This window comes from Harpegnathos saltator, unplaced genomic scaffold (genome assembly GCF_003227715.2).
Source record: "Harpegnathos saltator strain DR-91 unplaced genomic scaffold, Hsal_v8.6 scaffold312, whole genome shotgun sequence".
Taxonomy (NCBI): Eukaryota; Metazoa; Arthropoda; class Insecta; order Hymenoptera; family Formicidae; genus Harpegnathos; species Harpegnathos saltator.
Window position 1 is genome coordinate 37089 of NW_020230109.1, and position 23430 is coordinate 60518.

The 23430-nt window shown below is 33.7% G+C and overlaps 1 protein-coding gene across 4 annotated transcripts in view; it reads right to left on the reverse strand.

Moving 5' to 3' along the window:
• Positions 1 to 23430, reverse strand: part of LOC105190690 (solute carrier family 26 member 10) — an 83342-nt gene that overhangs the window by 23709 nt on the left and 36203 nt on the right. For all 4 annotated transcript variants that reach the window (XM_011153566.3, XM_025299997.1, XM_011153568.3 and 1 more), the window contains 6 exons: positions 21308 to 21475; positions 20719 to 20823; positions 18951 to 19084; positions 16716 to 16878; positions 1850 to 2026; positions 913 to 1185 (listed from right to left, as the gene is read on the reverse strand). In XM_011153566.3, the coding sequence (XP_011151868.1) occupies positions 913 to 1185; positions 1850 to 2026; positions 16716 to 16878; positions 18951 to 19084; positions 20719 to 20823; positions 21308 to 21475 (1020 nt within the window). The remainder of the gene's footprint in view (positions 1 to 912; positions 1186 to 1849; positions 2027 to 16715; positions 16879 to 18950; positions 19085 to 20718; positions 20824 to 21307; positions 21476 to 23430) is intronic.

The window sequence follows — 23430 nt, forward strand, 5'->3', positions numbered from 1 at the left end:
GAAAATGCTTCTATCTAAAGTTATAAGCATTTAAACTTTAAAGTAGAATGCATTGAAATTAATGATAAATTAAATAAGACTCATAGTTTCTCAGGTTTTTTATTTTATTAAATGTTCAAACTGTTGACTATTAACATCTAAACACTTATTAATTCTTTTTATGGGAGTATATCAAAGAGAAAGAAAGTCACATCTCAACCAATTACGACGAAAGAAGACTTAAAACGAAGATTATGTAAAGCTTGCGTTAAGGCGACCCCAGAAATGTTGTTTAAAGTTAGGCAAAGTTTTGTAAAAAGAATTAATAAGTGTTTAGATGTTAATGGTCAATAGTTCGAACATTTAATAAAATAAAAACAACTGAAAAATTATGAGTCTTATTTAATTTATCATTAATTTCAATGCATTCTACTTTAAAGTTTAAATGCTTATAACTTTTGATAGAAGCATTTTCCAAATAAATGTTTCAGATAAAATTTATTTGTTTTTTCCCATAGAATCCAAATATGTAACATTTTATAGGGGGTTCCATTTAAAATTATGAAGTTACCCCCATCCCCCCTTAAAGGGGAAGCGAGGACTTTACGTTTATGTAGTTAGAGAGGCCTCTCAAATACATGAAACTTCCTTATAAATAATTTTTGGATTTGATAAATGTTTTTAAAGTTATGGACTTGTAACACTTTACATGAGCCACCCTGTATGTTTTAAAATCAAGAAAGTTCGAAATGTGTAATCTTTTTATATAATTACCATAAATTTCATTTAAATAAACGAATTATATGCTTCGATTAGCTCTCGATATTAGAATCTGCGATGCATACATTAAATAGTTAATAGAAAATAAAATGAAGATGGAATAAAGTATGAAACTTAAAATTTTAATTAAAATGGATATAAACTGTTACGTACCCCTTTGTATCTTTTAGCGTCTAAGTAAAGCTCAGTATCGGGTACAAGAGCAAGCTTGCATGTGTAAGGTCGCATAGCGAGAACGAGTAACCTTCCAATGCAGAGAAGCACGCCGATGAATAACCCGTACTCGACGTCGAAAAGTATGACAATTATAAAAGTAACGGCCCAAATACCGGCATCTATTTTGTCTAATCTCCAGAATTTCATGAAATCGGTGACTTTCATCAACATCCCTTTCAGTGCCACCACAATTATGCTCGCTAGAACACACTATGACTTCTAATAAACATCACGTATAGGTTGATTGTCGTCTTATACAGGGTGTCCGGAATGTGATCATTAATATTTTGTGTACTGGTAGAATTCGTTAATACAATTAAAAAAGTCCTGTGCCATTTTACAATTTTTTCAATATTTATTCCGTAATTAATTAAAATGTATAAACGAATAAGCGCACGAGAAAGCGACAGGACGGGCTCTATGTATAAGAAGATAGCTTACCTCGCGCGGCGAGAGGCAACCGTAAGCGACAAGAGGCGTGCGCGCGCGACGAGGAGTGGGCGAGCGCGAACGACGAGCGAGCGAGCGCGAACGACGAACGAGCGAGCGCAAGCGATAAGAGGCGGCTGCCTAGCGTTCTCTATGCGCTCATTGGCTCACATGTTTCAATTAATAACTCGATAACTATTGCCAATTTGACAATTTGATTATGGTACATGACTTTTCTTCTCGGCTATACCCAATCTACCAGTACACAAAATATTAATGATCACATTCCGGACACCCTGTATACTGGATTTTATTTACGGATAACTAAGACATTGAATTTGTTTGCCTTATTTGTTTCAATTTATGATGGAAGAAATGCTATCGCATAGTTACGTGACACATTTCAAAATTAAGATATACATGAAGTAATAGGAGCAGTAATTACTCGTGGCAAAGGTTGAAAGAATGGGCCAATCCACAGTAATACGCTGACCAAGAGCCCACATGATATCAAACTCGCTAGCTGCGTGTGTCCGCCTACAGTCTGCTGAATCAACGACCTAGATAAAGAAGCCGTAATGGGCATACAGGAGAAAAAAGAGCCTATCAAGTTTCCTAAACCCTGTAAACATTTCATTTTGTTAAATAAGAAACAATACAAGCATACAATTTATTGAGATTACAACAAAGTAAATATATAAAATATTTGAGACCATTTGAACCAGCACTTTCTCTTATTAAACATGTGCTTTCAAATTTAATCTAACAAGGGGAGGACGCATCGACCGGGAAATGGTTTGGAACGAAACTTACGGAGTTAATAATACTTGACTACTAATAACTCATGGTAATAGCACACGACGCAATACCTCTTCGTTTTCGAGAAAAAACGGTCTAAAGAAAAGAGCCAACAAAGTGTACGAGTTAGTAAGAAGGATATTCAACGAAGCGACGTAGCGGATCAGCGAAAGTAACGGACTATCGAGCTGATGGCTCAGGTTTGATGCCTGCTGTATGGTTATTTTTATTCTGTAAGCATAAAAATAAAACAGAAAACATTAATAAATAATAAAACTGTATTTCTTAAATATATTAGTGTTTGTTAAATATATTATTAATGATTTAAATTGCAACAAAAACCGTAAATTTTTATTTTCAAAAGATCTTTCTTCTAGCGATTTTACATCAACTATTTTGCTTGTTGAAGGATTCTCTGACATTGTTATGATATATGTAATTGTTATGATATATGTAATTTAAATATGATCAACGAACTGCTCTGTATCACTAGTAAACGCACACTGCTGCTTGTTCTACTGACGACTGTTCCGACCCTCGAATCATTTTGTCATTCCTAACGGTCGTTTAGAATGACATAAAGGAAGTTTTTTTGGGGAGGGGATTGCCAGAAGAGATAAAGACACAACACAACTTCAACACAACACGACTTCAACACAACATAGAAAGTTATAACAGAAATAAATATTTTATATATACGATATAAGATTACGAAAAATTATCTCATACTAGTTTAACCCTTTGCGATCGGCCGATTTCGAAGAGATCGATAAACATGGATATCTGTAAGTTAATCTAAACATTTGAATCTAGCATCGGGAGGGTAGTTTTCTTTCATTATCGCTAGCCTCATTTGCTGTGCCGCACGCCAGGCGATCATGAATGCCAGCCTGGCGACATCGACTTCTACGATGACTTGCGAATGCCGCCACTGTGGCGGCATCGACCGCAAAGGGTTAATAGCATTCTTATATATTTCATAACAATATTTTTATTCCTATTTCCATTGCAATTATTATATAAAAATTTTCTCATACACTATATATTTTATAGATAAGATTTACGGTCTTTTTGCAATTTAAATCATTAATAATATATTTAACAAACACTAATATATTTAAGAAACGCAGCTTTATTATTTATTAATGTTTTCTGTTTCATTTTTATGTTTACAGAATAAAAAAAACCATACAGCAGGAATCGAACCTCAGCCGTCACCTTGGTAGTGCGTTACCTTCGCTGCTGCGCTACGCCGTTTCGTTGAATATCTTTCTTATTAACTCGTACATTTGTTGGCTCTTTTCTTTAGACCGTTTTTTCTCGAAAACGAAGAGGTATTGCGTCGTGTGCTATTACCATGAGTTATTAGTACTCAAGTACTATTAACTCCGTAAGTTTCGTTCCAAACCGTTTCCTGGTCGATGCGTCCTCCCCTTGTAAGACATTTTCATTATAAAATTGCTTATATCTTTTTAGATAATGCTATTTTAACTTTTTGTTTAAATTGAGAATGTCCTAATTAAACCCAAAATCAAACTGTTTAAGCTTTAAGAATGATATGATATTTTTTACCTAAGTATAATAAATTTCATTCGAATTCATTTTGAACTTTTGATTTCATACATCATTCTGCGTATAAAAAAGTATCGATGATATTAATCTTTATACAGAGTGGCTTGCATAAAGTTTGATAACCCAAAAACTCTAGAAATATTTGTCGTATCAAAAAATTTTTCATGATAAAGTTTCATAGATTTAAGAAGTTTTTCTAACTACATAAACAAAAGCCCGCCTGCACTATCCCCTGAAGAAAGATAATTTCGTAATTTGAAATGAAACCTCTTATCAAATGTTATTGAATACATATTTGAATTTAAGGAGAAACAAATAAACTTTATCTGGTACATTTTTTTTTAATATTTCTATCAAAAGTTTAAACTTTGTTTAAACAAACATTTAAACTTTGCAGTAAAGTGCATTCAAACTAAAATGATGAAATCATAAATTAAATAAAAGACTTCATAGTTTTTTACATTTTTTACTTTATTAAATGTTCGAACTGTTAATCACTCACAGTTAAACACTTATTAATTCCTTTTACAAAATTTTGTCTAACTTTAAACAACATTTCTGAGGTCAGGCTAGCGCAAGTTTCACGTAGCTTTTGGTCTTCTAATTACATTTGATTTACCATGCATATAGTGGACCATTTTAACCTTTAATGGAGAATAACTCGACCGGTGAGAGAAATAATGAAAAAAGTTTCATACAAAAGTTGTTGGACAAGGAGGGGGACGTATGACCATATCCTTGAATTTGACCTTGACTTTGACCTTAGGGGTTATTTGAAGGTCAAATAACATTTTTTAAATAGAATTGCCTATTTTCGACCCCGGATTTGGAAAGAGCGGGAAATTTTAGAATAGGATATGGTATGATCGATAAGATCAAATGTCATGTTTTGAGGTCATTTCAAAGTCAAAAGGAACTTGTACATGTATTCATGCGAAAATCGTATCTGTATACGGGGATTTCTAAATTATCTTCTACACTTAGCATTACCCAGAGACAACGATGTGGACGTGGTAGAATTCTGCCTCTTTCGGGGTGCTTGTTTAGAGTGAGTCCCCTTGCCTCTCACTATGCATACTTTGCTATTGTTAATCTAGCTATTCAAAAGGTATTCGAAAGTTGCACCGTTAGCATTTATGCAATAATTGAGCCTTCTTTGGAAATGGGCCACTGTGCTGAGCAAGACATTTCGTGGAATCGCTTCACAAGCTCGTCTTATGCGATTTTCCATATCTTCTCTTGTTGTTGGTTCTTCTTTGAAAACAACTTCTTTCAAATAGCCCCAGAGATAAAAATCGAGTGACGTCAAATCAGGAGAACGAGGAGGCCATGCAATCGGACCCTCTCGACCAATCCATCGATTCGGGTACCTTTCATCTAAAAACCTCCTGACTATATGTGCAAAGTGCGGTGGTGCACCATCCTGTTGGAAGAACATCCTTCGCCTGGTTTCCAAGTCTACGTTCTCCAATAAATGAGGCAATTGGTCTGTGAGCAAATCGAGGTACGTATTTGCATTCACAGTACGTTCGAAAAAGAATGGACCAACCAAGTATCCATTAACAATCCCGCACCAGACATTGAGGCTCCAGCGGTGTTGATTGTCAATCGCTCTATGCCAGTGCGGATTGGTATCGGATCAATAATGGCAATTATGCCGGTTCAACTCCCCTGTGTTCTTGAACGTCGCTTCATCGGAAAACATCACAAATCTAAAAAAATTAGGGTCCCGATCGATCTGCTGTAAGGTCCACCGGTAGAACTCGAGGCGTCGATCAAAATCGGCAGGTAATAATGTTTGGGTCAAAGTGATATGATAAGCATGGTACTTCCGAGCCTTCAAAATGACACGTCAACGTCGTCATCACGAATATGACGAGAATGACGTACGAGTGCTGACTATTTTGGCATCGGTCTATCTCGATCCTCATATTTCGAGCCGTAGACTGGAGGTATCCACAGGAATACCGAAGTCCACAATCTTGCGGATTTTGAAGGCTCGGAAGTACCATGCTTATCATATCACTTTGACCCAAACATTATTACCTGCCGATTTTGATCGACGCCTCGAGTTCTACCGGTGGACCTTACAGCAGATCGATCGGGACCCTAATTTTTTTAGATTTGTGATGTTTTCCGATGAAGCGACGTTCAAGAACACAGGGGAGTTGAACCGGCATAATTGCCATTATTGGTCCGATACCAATCCGCACTGGCATAGAGCGATTGACAATCAACACCGCTGGAGCCTCAATGTCTGGTGCGGGATTGTTAATGGATACTTGGTTGGTCCATTCTTTTTCGAACGTACTGTGAATGCAAATACGTACCTCGATTTGCTCACAGACCAATTGCCTCATTTGTTGGAGAACGTAGACTTGGAAACCAGGCGAAGGATGTTCTTCCAACAGGATGGTGCACCACCGCACTTTGCACGTATAGTCAGGAGGTTTTTAGATGAAAGGTACCCGAACCGATGGATTGGTCGAGAGGGTCCGATTGCATGGCCTTCTCGTTCTCCTGATTTGAGGTCACTCGATTTTTATCTCTGGGGCTATTTGAAAGAAGTTGTTTTCAAAGAAGAACCAACAACAAGAGAAGATATGGAAAATCGCATAAGACGAGCTTGTGAAGCGATTCCACGAAATGTCTTGCTCAGCACAGTGGCCCATTTCCAAAGAAGGCTCAATTATTGCATAAATGCTAACGGTGCAACTTTCGAAAACCTTTTGAATAGCTAGATTAACAATAGCAAAGTATGCATAGTGAGAGGCAAGGGGACTCACTCTAAACAAGCACCCCGAAAGAGGCAGAATTCTACCACGTCCACGTCGTTGTCTCTGGGTAATGCTAAGTGTAGAAGATAATTTAGAAATCCCCGTATACAGATACGATTTTCGCATGAATACACGTACAAGTTCCTTTTGACTTTGAAATGACCTCAAAACATGACATTTGATCTTATCGATCATACCATATCCTATTCTAAAATTTCCCGCTCTTTCCAAATCCGGGGTCGAAAATAGGCAATTCCATTTAAAAAATGTTATTTGACCTTCAAATAACCCCTAAGGTCAAAGTTAAGGTCAAATTCAAGGATATGGTCATACGTCCCCCTCCTTGTCCAACAACTTTTGTATGAAACTTTTTTCATTATTTCGCTCACCGGTCGAGTTATTCTCCATTAAAGGTTAAAATGGTCCACCCTGTATATACAGGGTGTCCCATTTTAAAGGACCCACTCAAATATCTCAGAAACACTACGTTAAATCGGAAAATGCTTAAGACAAAAGTTGTTTAACTAGAAGGAGGACATAGGACAGAGATAGCGTTTTGTTTATAGAAGGCGCCACTTTCGAGATATTCACTGATTATCAATTTTCTTAATTGGAAATCCCAGTTTTTTTATTATATCATCTTTTTCTACCAATTAATTTAAACAACTTTTGTCTGAAACATTTTTTTATTTGCTTAATATATTTTGAGATTTAAGGAAAACTTGGTAACTTTTCCAATATTTACCTTACGATATCTCATTAACTATTCGTCGAAAGAAAAAGTAGTATTAGACTTTTTTACTTTATTTACTATCAAGAATATATTACTATAATACTCCCCTAAATTTTATTAACTTATCGACCTTTGGAAATTTCAAAATTATTAAATTAATAAAAGTTAGGGTACTGTTATAGTATATTTTTGATAGGAAATAAAGTAAAAAAGTCTAATACTATTTTTTCTTTCGACGAATAGTTAGCGAGATATCGTAAGGTAAATGTTGGAAAAGTTACCAAGTTTTCCTTAAATATCTCAAAATATATTAAGCAATTAAAAAAATGTTTCAGACAAAAGTTGTTCAGATTAATTGGTGGAAAAAGATGATATAATAAAACATTTGGATTTCCATTTAAGAAAATTGATAATCAGTAAATATCTCGAAAATGGAGCCATTTATAAATAAAATGCTATCGCTGTCCTATGTCTCCCTTCAAGCTAAACAACTTTTGTCTTAAGCATTTTTTTATTTAACGCAGTGTTTCTGAGATATTTGAGTGGGTCTTTTAAAACGCGCACCCTGTATAAACGCTTTTTTAGACGAACAAATGCCATAGGCAACTTTTAGTATCATAATGTTCATAAAATAATTCTGCTACATGTCGAGAATTTTTCTCACATTCTCTCAGAATTAGCAACATATTAACAACTTCCACGTCAAATCGAGTCATACTTTTGGAAAGTGATATAACATAAAAGCCAACTTAGAATTGATTAAATGTACATAAACTTGCATTTGTTTCCCGATGGATAGGTATGAATGATATTGTACTCTACTCAAGTCTTCTAACAAAAACGAAGACCTTGATACTAACAGGTAAAACATAAACACATAATACACGTATATTACTGTGATAAAAAAATAAGGTGAATTTTTCATTTAAACTTCGCGAGTACTATAAAATCATGAAATTATTTTTTTGTGGGTTGGTAGCACTGTCTTTGACATCTATGCAGAGTTTCATGTCAATATATTCAATTGCTGCAGAACTATGTGTTTTTGTAAACATACAAAAGTGAGTTTTTCGATTTTTACTATGTCTGATTTTGTTGAGCACAGAATTTGCATTAAATTTTGTTTGCGGAATGAATATTCTGCCGCGGAAACGTTGAGGATGTTGCAGAAGGCCTTTGGTGATAAGGCTATGTCGCAAAAAAATGTTTACAAGTGGTACAAAGACTTCAAAGAAGGTCGAGAACGAGTTCAAGACGAACAGCGCCCCGGACGACCATCAACATCTACCAATGAAAGCCACGTCAAGAAATTCAAACTGTTAATAAGGAATATTATTTGAGTGTTATGCGTTGTTTGCGCAAAGCTATTCGCCTCAAGAGGCTAAAATTATGGGCAGACAATTCTTGGTTTTTGCACCACGATAATGCACCATCCCACACTGCATTGGTTCTTCGAGAACATTTTGCCAAAAATTCGACCCATATCGTTCCACAACCACCGTATTCGCCTGATTTAGCACCGTGCGACTTCTGGCTGTTCAACAAACTCAAAAGACCGCTCCGGGGACACCGTTTCGACTCGACTGAGGAAATAAAAGTCGAATCGAAGAAAGTATTGAAGGCCATCCCGGAAAAAGACTTCTCTGACTATTTCGAGGATTGGAAAAACCTTGGCATAAGTGCATTGTGTCGGACGGGGAGTACTTTGAAGGCGATGAAATTGATTTGGAAGAATAAATAAAGATTTTTCATTTTATAAACAAATTCACCTTATTTTTTGATCACAGTAGTATACATTAGCGTTGCCATGCATTTTCAACCATAGGAATATATAAAAAGAAAGTTATGTTTCAACCACCTACAACAAAAAAGATTTGAAACGAAGAATATGTGAAGCTTGCGCGAGCGTGACCTCAGGAATGTTCAGAATTAGATAAAATTTTGTAAAAAGAATTAATAAGTGATTAATCCTTTGAAACATGATGTGGCATATAAGTCACACCTCGTCGAATTGAATAAAAAAATATTTCTTCATTTCTTATTTTTCTAATAGTATGTATCCGAAGGTTTTGGACATCGCTGATTCCGAAAATGAAGTCGAAATTTCAAAATTCTCAAAACTTGTACTAATATGGCAGTTCCAATTATGAAAAAACAGATTGCATAAAATCTATCTTAATTAAGGATTTCGCCCTGATAATATGTACTCAAATTTGTTTTTCGGGGTTTTTCGGGGGTTTTCGAGGCCGTTGATTACGAATATGAGGTCAGAATTGTAAGTTTTCCAAAATTCAAGATGGCAAGCACAATATAGTGAATCAAAGTCGTGAAAATTAGACCGGTTCACATCAAACTGTATATCCGGAGGTTTTTGGGGTGGCTGATTACGAATCTGAAGTCGAAATTGAGAAATTCCAAATGACCGACCAAATATAACGGATTAAATTGTGAAAATTAGACCGATTCGCATCAAATTATATATCCGAGGGTTCTCGGGGTTGCTCGGGGATTACGAATCTGAAGTCGAAATTGAGAAACTCGAGCGGATTTAATATTGCGGAACAAGTTATGAAAATTAGACCGATTCGCATCAAATTGTGTATCCGCAGGATTTCAAGGTCGCTGCTTATGGATCCGAAATAAAAAAAAATTCAAAATAGCGGTCCTAATATGGAGAATCCAAAAAAGCAGAGAAAGTATGTATTGCAAATTACCAAAAACTACATGGATATTCTCAACTGCGTAAATAAAAAATACAGGAACATAGTAATTATATTGAAATAGAATCAAGAAAACAGTAAGCTCTAATTGAAAAAGTAAAATCGCTAAAATGCAAAATGCATTCGGGAATATCAATTTTAATCACAAGAATATTCCTTTAATGAAACAAAACATTGTCGATTTACAATTTTTACTAGAATTTTAATCGAATATTTGACTCTCGTTGGTCGCGCTAGTATTGAACTATACAATGCCCGCCAGAAGTTCCGGGCCACCTAAATAACTTCTGAATAGTTTAAGATATTGGATTAAAATTTATAGGGATACAATAGGATTACGAAGCCTATCATTTAATCACAAAAACATCTACTTTTACATTACAGCGGGTCAAGGGGAGAGAGAGGTCGGAAAATATTAAATGACATGTGGGGTTGAGTGAGGGCTTGTTTGAAAGGGTTTCTCGAGATGAGAACAATGCGGGGTCGTCGAAGTTTCTATGATTTTTTCGCAGAGTTATAATCATTTAAACATTTTTATTGAGATTTTGCGATAAAGAGGCCACGGCGAGTAAGATAAGGCTTTATCCGTGTTTCTAAGTAGGTAGAAATACATGTGTGTGTATATGTGTGTTTGTGTTCGCCGCGAGGATAAGGACTCCGTGGTTCGTCAACTCAACAGTATTTCACGACTCCAAACTCTCCGTGCCGCGAAAAATGCAGCTGCACCCATAAAGTTCCTAACACTGATGTATGTATGAAGAAATAAAAACACTAATTATTTTATTAAATGTTCGAATTAGTGTCCTGCGACAACTTGACAATGTCTTAAACGTACGTAAAACATATCCATAACGTTAGTTATAAGATTTGATGTGATTGAATTCGAAATGTTCATTATTTTCTCTCGCAGCTCTTCTAAGTTTGCGGACCTAGTCTCATAGACTTTGATTGTAGCTATTTAATTGTATTATGCAATATGTAATGTGTATTACACGCATTCAGCCATACGTGATTTGTGAGCTACAACTAAATATGTTATAAGCTCCAACTACAAACTAATTAATAACATTACAATTAGTAATAACATTACAAATTCATATTCAATAGCTTTAGAATTTTTGAGAGCACCGGTACAATTCATTATTTGCTTTAGTTAATTTTCATTATAGTACATTTTTGTCATAAAATGTATTTAACTGATACGGAAAGGATCACTATATTGATGATAAGAGGGTGTGGTAACAGAAGGTTCTATCGAGAAGTAGCGGATTTATTCAATGCCATTTATCCTGACCGTGAATCAATTTCAAAAACAACTGTTGAAAGAACTGTTAGTCGTTTCCAAAGAACCGGTTTAATTAAAAATGTGCCAAAATCCGAAAGACCCAAAGATGCCACTAATGATGAAAAAGCTTTAGATGTTCTGTTAACTGAACAATAATGCTCATACATCGATCTCGAGAACAGTTCAACAAAATGATATTAGCGCAACATCAGTCCGTCGAATTTTCAAAAGGCATCACTATCATCCTTACAAAATATGTTTAGTCCAAGAGCTGTCCGAAGACGACTATGACAGAAAAGTGGAATTTTATGACACAATGATGACACGATTTGGTGATAATGGTCAGTTTTTCAACTGGATCTGTTTTCCTGATGAGGCAACATTTAAATTAATAGGTTCTGTAAATCGACAGAATATAAGATACTGGGCAGATGAAAATCCACATTGGATGAGAGACAGTCACACGCAGTATCCTCAGAAAGTTAATGTTTAGGCCAGAATAATGCTTAATCGTATTATAGGACCATTTTTCATTGAAGGAAATATAAATTCACAAAATTACAGCAATTTACTAAACAACCAAGTGATACCTATTCTAGATATTACTAGAGATGCTTTCCACAATGTTTGGTTTCAGCAGGATGGGGCTCCGGCTCATTTTTCTCTGAAAGCTCGAAATTTTTTCAACAATGTTTTTACTGATCGATGGATTGGTAGAAGAGGCACAATAGAATGGCCATCGAGATCACCAAATCTGACCCCATTGGACTTTTTTTACTAGGAATATTTAAAAGCCAAAGCCTATAAGACTAGGTCCGCAAACTTAGAAGAGCTGTGAGAAAAAATAGTGAACGTTTCGAATTAAATTACATCAGATTTTATAACTAATGTTATGGATACGTTTTACGTTCGCTTAGGACACTGCTAAGTTGTCAAAGGACACCAATTCGAACATTTAATAAAATAATTAGTGTTTCTATTCCTTACATACATCAGTGTTAGGAACTTTATGGGTGCAGCTGCATTTCTCGTGAAAAGGAAGGTCTAAAGTCGTGAAATACTGTGGAGTTGATGAACCACGGAGTCCTTATCCTCGCGGCGAACACAAACACATATACATACACACATATGTACTTCTACCTATTTAGAAATACGGGTGAAGCCTTATCTTACTCGTCGTAGTCTCTTTATCGCAAAATCTTAATAGAAATGTTTAAATGATCATAACTGTGAAAAAGATCGTAGAGACCTCGACGATCCCGCATTGTTCTCGTCTCAAAAAGCTCCTTCAAATGAGCCCTCACTCAACCCCAAATGTCATTTAAGATTTTCCGGCCTCCCTCTGCCTTTGACCCGCTGTAATGTAGAGGTGGGTGTTTTTGTGAGTAAATGATAGATTTTATAATCCCATCGTATCCCTATAAATTTGAATACAATATCTTAAGCCATTTAGAAGTTATTTAGGTGGCCCGGAACTTTTGGTGGGTACTGTATATTATTCGTGTAGTAAAATTAGTTGATAAAGCATTCACAAAATTGTATGGAGTCATGCTCTTATTACATTATCTTCATAACTTGTGGCAATAAATGTGAACAGGGCAAATATAAATGAGCGTATGATCACCATAGTGACAAAGAAATCTCATTCCCATTTATGTTCCAAAAATCGGTCAATTCGGCTCTTGACTTTTCAATTCGCGCTTCTGAGTTTCGTTGTTTTGAACCAAGTCGCAAAATCAACGACCCCAAAAACTCGTGGATAGATAATTTTATGTGATTTTGAGTTTCTCAATTTCGACTTTACATTCGTAATCAGCGACCTCAGAAATCCTCTGATACACAATTTAATGCGAATCGATCTAATTTTCACAATTTGATCCGCCATATTGGGTCCGCCATATTGAATTTGTCGATTTCGACTTCAGATTAGTAATCAGTGAGCCCAAAAACCTTCGGATACACAATTTGATGTACGAGGGTAGTCCCAGAAATACCTGACCTAACAAAGAAAACAAAAAATTTGGGAAAAAATATCTTTATTTCTCTACATAGTCTCCTTTCAGCTCAATACACTTTTCCCAGCGATGTTCAACAGCTTCGACATCCTGTTTATAGTGGGAATCGTCGAGCTCCTCAAAATAGTCATCAAGCCACCTTGGTCCATTGTTTTGACTGTTCCTTCGTCTCAATGTGAAGTGATGGACCTATGTTTCATCCATGGTTATGAATCGACGCAAAAACTTGGCTTTATTGCTGCGAAACTTCGCCAAACACTCGATTGAAACATCCTCACGACGCTGTTTTTGTTCCAATCGCGGCACCCATCTTGCGCACAGCTTTCTCATGTCCAAATTTTCAGTCAATATGCGATGTACAGCACTTTTTGAAATACCTACCATGTCTGCTAACTCGCGCACTTTCAGTCGACGGTCATCCAATACCATTTTGTGGATTTTCTTCACCATTTCTGACGTGGTCACCTCATTTGGTCGACCACTGCAATGTTCGTCTTGACAGCTCGTACGGTCTCGTTTAAACTCTGCCACCCAATATTTTACTGTTGTAAACGAAGGAGCAGACTCTCCCAGAGTAGAATCTAGCTCCACTTTCATATTGGTTGAACTGAGGCTTTTCAAATGAAAGTATTGTATCACATAACGATAACCAATTTTTTCTATGTTTACAAATTCACTGAGAGCGTTCACTATTGATGGCTGCCAAACAAATATCAGGTGTAGTAAAAAGAAATCCATTATTTTTGCATGAAATTGAAGGCTTTAATTACCATAGTTAGAATGATCCGATTTAGATCAAATATGCGCCGTTTTGTTCGATAACTTGTTGCCATTTTGAAAATAATTTCATTATGCCTCTCTCATAGAAGCCCTCGTCCCTATTGGCAAAAAATTGAGATAGTCAATTTTCACAAGCCTCTCGTAAAGCGAATTTTTCACCAGCAAAATTGTTCGCCATGGACAGGAACAGATGGTAATCACTTGGTGCCAGGTCCGGACTATAAGGTGGATGCATAAGAACCTCCCAACCAAGCTCCCGGAGCTTCTGGCGAGTCACTATCGATGTGTGTGGCCTGGCGTTGTCCTGATGGAACACAATTCCTCTTCTATTGGCCAAAGCTGGCCGCTTCTGGGCGATTGTTTCTTTCAGACGGTCCAATTGTTGACAGTACAGTTCCGAGTTAAGAGTTTTGCCGTAGGGGAGCAGCTCATAGTAGATAACTCCCTGCCAATCCCACCAAACACACAGCAAAACCTTCCTGGCCGTCAATCCTGGTTTGGCCACCGTTTCCGCTGGCTCACCGCGATTCGACCACGACCGTTTTCGCTTGACGTTGTCGTAAGTGATCCACTTTTCATCACCAGTGACCAATCGCTTCAGAAATGGATCGATTTTGTTGCGATTCAGCAGCGATTCGCAGATGGAAATTCGGTCCATGAGGTTTTTTTTCGTTAACTCGTGTGGCACCCATACATCGAGCTTCTTTTTGTATCCAGCCTTATTCAAATGGTTCCAAACGGTTTTTTGTGCAATCTTTAGCTCTTGGGCAATCGAAACAGTGCTTACATGACGGTCGGACTCGACAATGTCCATGATTTTATCGATATTTTCGACAATTGGCCTTCCAGTGCGTGGTGCATCTTTGACATCGAAATTACCGGAACGGAATCGACGAAACCAAAATTGCACATGATTGGCTATTACAGTATCAGGACCATAAACATTATTCACATTTTCAGCCGCCTGGCTTGCGTTTTCGCCTTTATCGAAAAAAAACTGTAAAATATAGCGTATTTTCTTTTTGCTAGTGTCCATCTTTGACGCGCGCTCAAACAAAACTGAGTCAACTAATCACAAAACTGTCAGAAAAGTTTTTTAGTACGAAATCTCATCTTTCTAACGCCATCTAGTGGAACCCGATCGGACTTATACAACGCGAGATACAGATAACTAAAGCCATCTATTGGAAAAATAATGGATTTCTTTTTACTACACCTGATACTAAACAACGTAGCGTCGTCAAACTTCAAACTTAAGCTTTATAAGGTTGGTACTTTCTACTATGGTCATTCTTTTCAAACAACAACCGCTATCTATACGTCAGGTCAGGTACTTCTGGGACTACCCTCGTAGATCAATCTAATTTCGACCCATCATCTTGAATTTCGAATAATTCTAATTTCCGACATTAGATTCGTATTCAACGATTTGAAAAACCCTTTATAGAGGAGTTCGGCGAAAATTGCGCGTAAGGAAAAATATATGGTTCAAAGAATTAAATGTGAGTGGTCAGCAGTTCGTACATTTAATAAAGTAAAAATTATGAAAAACTATGAAGTCTTTTATTTAATTACTTTACTTTGAATGCATTTTACTGTAAAGTTTAAATGTTTATAACTTTTGATAGAAGTATTTTTTAAAGAAATATTCCAGATAAAGTTTATTTGTTTCTTTCCGTAGGATCTAAATATGTAACATTTCATAGGAGGTCCCATTTGAAATTACAAAATTACCCTCATCCCCCTTCAGGAGAGAGAGGGAATAGACTTTTGTTTATATAATTAGAAATATTTTTAGAGTTTTTACACTTTACGTGGGTTACAGCATACATAAATATATCAATGCACCTATATAGTGCAATAGATTATTTTTTTATTTTTAGACTAGATTTCTAGAATAGACTTTACTATTTCATGTTGTACAATGTTATTTTATATTAATTTCTTCATTTGTTATTCCATATATAAAAATCTTTAAATAATGTCATTTAAAAGTAAATACTTTAGATACTTTAAATACGACATATTTTATAATTTATGCTAAAAAGTATTAGGATAAAATGTATATCTCGGAAAATATTCTTTTCTTTCGATAATCTTGTCACATTGTTTATAATCTTGTTATATACAAAATGACGAGTGAAATCGATGTATGTAAAAAAAAAACTACATGATCTCATTAAAAAAATATTTATCTAATTACATAATCATTTTCTATTTAGATTGCAATTTAAAAATAATATAATCCGAAAAGACACAATTGTGATTTAATAATGAAAATTAAATATTGAAGCTAATATTTGATAAAGAAAGAAATTTCAAACATCCTATATACAGTTGACGAATGCCAAAAGGTCCCAGCTAAGAAAATTAATAAGATATTTTTATTTGGAAGACATAAATAATTATTTATAATGACAAATACATATTTATATTAAATTCAGTTGTAAAATGTTTTTAACAAAAATAAATGTAAGAAAAAGATAAATAATTTATATACATAAGAGATTTATACAATTTAATCCAAATATATTAAACAAAAAATATACGTTTTTCGAAATTATATTTTCTGATATTTATTCAATGTTTTTTGCATTGACAATATAATATCGATGGCACATTCAAATTTACCTGCGCTATCAATTCTTGATTAGAGTCGACCTCATAGCCTATCTTCTGCGCGAAAATCAGTGCCATTGACATCGATATTGTGTAAGCGACCATAGTAATCACGAAGCTGTCCACTAGAATGTTGGGTATAAGAGATAGTGGCGGCACTGACGGAATTGGCAATCTAAAAATCTCAATATTATAACCTCATAAGAAATACACAATCCTTTGGGAAGGATCGATAACTTAAAAATCAAATGTGAATCATAATGCGTCTGACAAACTAATAAGGAACACCCGCGAAGCGTGTGTGCGCGAAATATACGATTTTTATCGTCGTACAATTTTTGATTAAAACGTTTTATCTTATCTGCAATCATTATTGAAATAGCATAAAGGGGATGGAACTTTGAGGGGCAGTTTCACCCCTTAAACTTGAACCATTGCTGATAAAAAATTGGGTCTTTTATTTGTGGCTACTCTATAAATATACCAAATTCCATCGAAATCGAAGACACACACTTCGCGGATGTTCTTTATAACTTGCATCCTACACAATAAACGTAATACACATGATGAATCGCCGAGTGCGTTTTACAGGTTACGTGAAAAATTCGCGGAGCGAAACTGAAATAATGAATACCAAATTCTAAAAATGATTTTATTCTTCAATATAGTCTCCATTAACTTCAATACACTTGGCCCAATGGCTCTGCAATAATTTTATTCCATCGAGGAAGTATGTTTCTAGGAGGTCTGCGAAATATGCCTCTATGGCTGCTATAGCTTCTTCATTCGACAAAAAATGCTTTCCATGGAGGAATTGTTTCAGGTTTCGGAACAGATAGAAGTCGCTGGGTGCCAAATCTGGCGAATACGGTGGATGACCAAGCAATTTGTACTTCAATTCATTGAATTTAGACATTGACAAAACACTTGTGTGAGCAGGTGCGTTGCTTGGTGAAAAATGATTTGTCTGTGCTGCAAACCAGGTATTTTCTCACGAATTTTTGCGTCCAATTGATCCAAAAGGTTACAATAATATTCACAGTCAATTGTTCTACCTTTTTCCAGATAGTCAATTAACAAAATCCCTTTAGCATCCCAAAAAATTGATGCTAAAACCTTTTTTGCCGATCTTTCATGCTTGTTTGCTTCAGCTTTGGAGCTGAACATCTAGTTTCAGTCCACCGTAAACGTTCCTGTTTCAATTTAGGATCATGGTGATAGATTCAAGTCTCATTCATAGTTATAAAACGACGCACAAAATCGGTTTTATTCTTCTTAAAATCCAAATGACGCTGAGAAATTTGCTTTCGAGCGAGTTTTTGTTGAATTGGTAACGTATGCGGCACCACTTTTCCAAACACCTTTTTCATTTGTAATTCTTTATGCAAAATATGCCATACCCGTTCATTTGAAATGCCTATGGTACGAGCAATTTCACGCATAGTCACACTTGGATCTTCAGAAACAATAACATGTATTTGCTCAATGATTTCTAGTGTTGATGCGCTTTTGGACGTCCACTGCGTGGATAATCTTTAATGCTTATACGACCACGTTGAAACTCTAGTACCCACTTACAAACTATTGTTTTTGAAGGAGCAGATTCCCCTAACACATTTACCATTTCGGAATGAATTTCCATTGCCTTTAAACCTTTTTTAACAAAGAACTCAATCACTGCACGCTGTTTCAAATTTTCCATTGCAAACAAATATACTGACACGTCAACTTCAATTGGCTTGTAAACACAGAAAGAATTGACAGATGGAAACTTAACCTAGGTTCATGTGAAGAGTGATTCTATATAACCAACTACAATTTATAATTAATTTATAATCGTTTACTTATAGATACCGCTCCGCGAACTTTTCACTCAACCTGTAGTTCATAATTTAAACTTTCTTTATCAATACCACCGCGTGTATAAAAGTAACAAACTTTTTATATATAACAAGAATGTGGTTGGAAAGAAAATACTCGAAGTCTGTAAACACTAAGAACAGATGTACTTGAAAAATATTGTATACATTCGATCGAATATTTAAAAAGAACACATGTACTTGAAAAATATTGTATATATTCGATCGAATATTTAAAAATGTTTTATTGCTGAAGATATCGATAATTCCATTTTCATAAGGTCGCATTAGCACTCGTAATAAAAAAAAAACGTTGAGTTATAAAAGATCGCCCGATTAAATGTTTCTGATTAAATATAAATTATTAATTTACATAAAATATATTTACCCTACTGGTATGTTGCCGACCGTTAACACGTTGTAAGTATCAGAGAGATTCATTTGCATCGATACCAAAGTACCGATTACTACTGCAAGCATTTCTATTGGTACCGGGAAGGGACAAAACTTGGCCACCTTTGGCTGAAATTCATATTGTTACTTCACAAAATAGGCAATTATTTTCATAAAATATATAAGATATATACCGGGTGTTTCAGATTACACGGGTCACCCGATTTTTTCATTAACGCGACATTTTAGAGAAAAATATTTCAGACAAAAATTGTAGAACTTCAAAGGATCTATTTACTGACGCTATGAATTTGACCTTGGAATACCTTTGAAAAATCCAGTCAAAATCAACATAAAAATCTTAAATGGATATACCAATTTTTATTACATCATCTTTTTCTAGCAATTAATTTGAACAACTTTTGTCGGAAACATTTTTTTATTTATCTAATATTTTTGAGATATTTAAGGAAAACTTAATAACTTTTTCAATATTTAACTTATGATATCTCGCTAATTATTTGTCAGAAGAAAAAATGGTACTAGACTTTTTTGCTCTAGTCTCAAGAATATATTTTTACAATACCCTGACTTTTGTTAACTTGCTGATTTTTGGAAATTTCAAAATCATCAAATTGAATTGAATTTTATAAAAAATAATTAAAACGTTTATTCTTGTTATTTTGTATATAAAAAGACAGATATTATTGTATATATGTACATTATATTTTTGTCTTATAAAAATAATAAAAATATTAAAAATATTATAGAAATATTATAAAATATAGTAATATATAATATTATAAAAAAAAAAGTTGGCACTACGAGGATTCGAACATTCCTCGGACGTAAACGATAAAATACTAATGCGCGCCTTAGTTTCCGCAGCTACGGCACTTCATGCTTATTGATTCCAAGTAACTACACTAAACATGAAGCTGTTTCTTTAATTGCAAATTTCTCACAAACGGAGGCCCATGCATGCAAACCCTTTTAAGGTTTTTATGTACTCAACCTCCTTATTCGAATGAAATATAACTCATTCAATTATCGATTTTATATGTCTTGCCATCTCCTTGTAAGTCAATAAAAAAAATGTGCTAAGCATATAATATGTATAATTTTTTAGGTAATATATTTTTTAATCGTAAACATTAATTTTATTAAATGAAATATGTTGTAAATATGATATGATATTCTATACTCTTTTTTTAAATATTAATAATGGAGGTGAATGTAACCTTAGAATACAATAATTGTAAAACAAAACTATTGAATGTAAAAAAGTTTTCGTGTATATTATATTATAACTTTATTATCCGTATTATATTATATTATCATCCGTATTATAACTTTTTAACTAAATTTGACTTAAAATTGAGACTCCATCCATAATTAGAATTGTTACCTTATAACATAAGCGATATAATCATCGGCATTTATTATAGTTATTGATAATATATATAAAATCTTTAAACAATATATCTAAATTCTTAAAAAATGAAATACAATGTCTAGTACATTAGCGAAGAACATATATAAAAACTTAACATGAATATATGTTACCACTATTTTTATATATAATTATTTTTTGTTAATACGTTTAAAGAAACTTTATTTCTTGAAATTTTTTGTATATCCTGCTAATACAATAACTTTGAGATACCAATGATTATATTGCTTATTTTACATGCTATTACGCACATGAAATATATATTGTTTATGTGCAAAAAAAATGTGTATTACATTTATTACCAACTAACCTTGAGAATTTCGTTGTTGAATATAAGCGCCATAATAGTGATACTGGACAATATCACAGCAGTTATATTGACATTGTCCAAATTGTTAAAAATATCTACATAAGTCTGAAAAGATCAATAAAATAAGTGCTGATCAATAAAATTAAAAAAGAATATATTGAAAAAATATATATATAAAAATAATATACATTGTATAATAAAAAACATGTATGCATGTAAAATCTATATTAAAAAATGTGAATTTATCTCATTTTTAGTAACGATTTACTATTTTTCGGAGCTTTCTTTGTACAACGTCGGAATAATACGAATTGTGATATGTTATAAACGTTAATAAGCTTGATCTTTGTAACATTGAATAACTTTGCCACACATTACGAAACGAATTACATTTACATTACAGCTTGATTATCTCGGAATATTTACAGGGAGCATTCACCATAACTAACCGAATATTTAACAACTGTAAATGTTTTGTTTAACGATAAAATAAAAAGAGAAAATGATTGTATAAGAAACAAAGTGCTCCAGGTGAAAAAAGGCTTAACAATTGTTTGTAGCGCCAAACAGAACTTGATTTCGTACTCACAAGAATGAGCTTGAACGCACCCCCGCGGCGCGGTAGCTTATTCAGCCCGAGGAGATCTTTTATTTGTGATGTAAATACGTGCATCGCCGCTGCAGTCGTGAATCCACTCACGAGACTGTCCGCGAGGAGAGACGATATTACTCCCAAACGTAACACGTACATTCCTAACTAGACCAGAGATTTTCAATATTACAAGAAGATAAAAGAATAAAAGGCAATATGTACAAATAAGCAAGAAACATTAATAATTGAAGCAAACCAATTCCGACAAGAGATATTAACGCTTTGATTTATAACGTATCCTTAACTCTTTGCAGTATAGTGGGACGCTAAGTGGCCCACTATACTTATATATACTTATATATTACTATATACACTTGTTTTCTTTTAACTTTTGAAATTTTTTAAGGACTTTCTGACAAAGTCTAGCAAAAAATTTTCTTATTCTTATTGGAGTTCCTAGAACATTAACAAGTATAATAAAACTGTGTATAATCACTCAATGTTAATTGCAAAAATATTATAAACAAACAAATAATCAAAATTAAGTTTATTTAAAAAAAAGATTAGTCTTCACGAACTTTTCATAAAAATTATTATGTAAATCTTTTTTTCATACGCATTATACTGTATAGTACTCTTCAGTACTTTCAGTATTTTTAGTATTTAGCAGGATTCTCGGCTGTTTATTTTTGCTGTTAACATCTTCTGTTAAGAAATGTAAAAAATACAATTTTTTGTATAAAAATTTCTATTGAACCATTGTATTTTTTAAAAATGGAAAAATTCATGTTTTTATATTTTTATTTATGAACTTAAAGAAATTTAACGATTCAAAAAACTTTCAAATTAGATATTACCAAATATTTTTAATGCAAGGAATAATATGTATCTGAGAAAATTAAATATATATGAGACATACATTTTTGAAAGTAAAAATATTTTTATTAATCTACTTGTCCATTGCTTCATAGATAACTTTTACAACTATCCAATTATAGTTATTCTTATTTCTACTCATCTCGGAAAAGAAAATCATTAAATTTTCATCAATTTCTGTTTCTCATCATAAAAACACTTTACAAATCAAACTTTTAAAACTACTATTTACATTTATCTGTTATCTCTCTATTCAAATAATATCAAATTTCGAAAATAAAAAATTGAGATTTAAAAGCATTTTTAAATATCCAATGTTACAGATGGGAAAATATTTCTATTTCTCTTGTAAATATATTCAATCCCAATTTATTTCAAACTTTACTATTTTTTTATTATACTGTACATATATTTTATATATTCCGTTTAATCGATTATGCAATTGTCAAGTGGATTTAGACATTTAAGAATTAAAAATAAAATCAAAATTTTTTTATCCGAGCAATATAAATGATGGAACATGCATTACAATTATGATAATATCAGCATAATGTATAATGTATGTAAATAATATATGCATAAAAAAATAAACGAATTAAATTGAAACGAGAAGATTTGTAGTAAATGGAAATGTAGGATTTTTAAAACATCCTGCACAATTTCTTATGTAAATTAGATTTCAGTGGAATTAGCTGAATATTTGATATGTTGTAGATCTTGTCTCTCTGATAAAAAGTTCCCATAGGCACAACCCTCAATAATTGACCATTTGACTTCTACGAGGCGTCAAATGTCAAAAGTATCTAATATTGAAATTTTCTTATTTTCTTATTTCAACGTAAGATGTATTCTTACTTTGATTTACATGTAAAAACTTTTTTTGTGTACATTTAAAAATAAAAAGCTATAAAGGTGACGTTGACTTGAAGATAATGACTTGATTTCAATAATTTCTGTGATACTTTTATTTTCTATGTGAAACACAATGTTGAGAATTATGTTGAGAACACAAATCACAACTTTTTTAATTAAACTATATTTTAAAGCGTAACAATTCAGAATATCTTTAGTTCATTAAAAATTCACTTTTTAATCACATGTAATGTCCAGCAGTTAATAATTCCACTGCTATTCGTTCGGATGCGATACTTGACAGACTAGAAAAATCCACATTACCCCACTACACAATACCCGCACTTCCTCTATATTGAATATTTAGTATTGACTAAAATGGCAAATGGAAA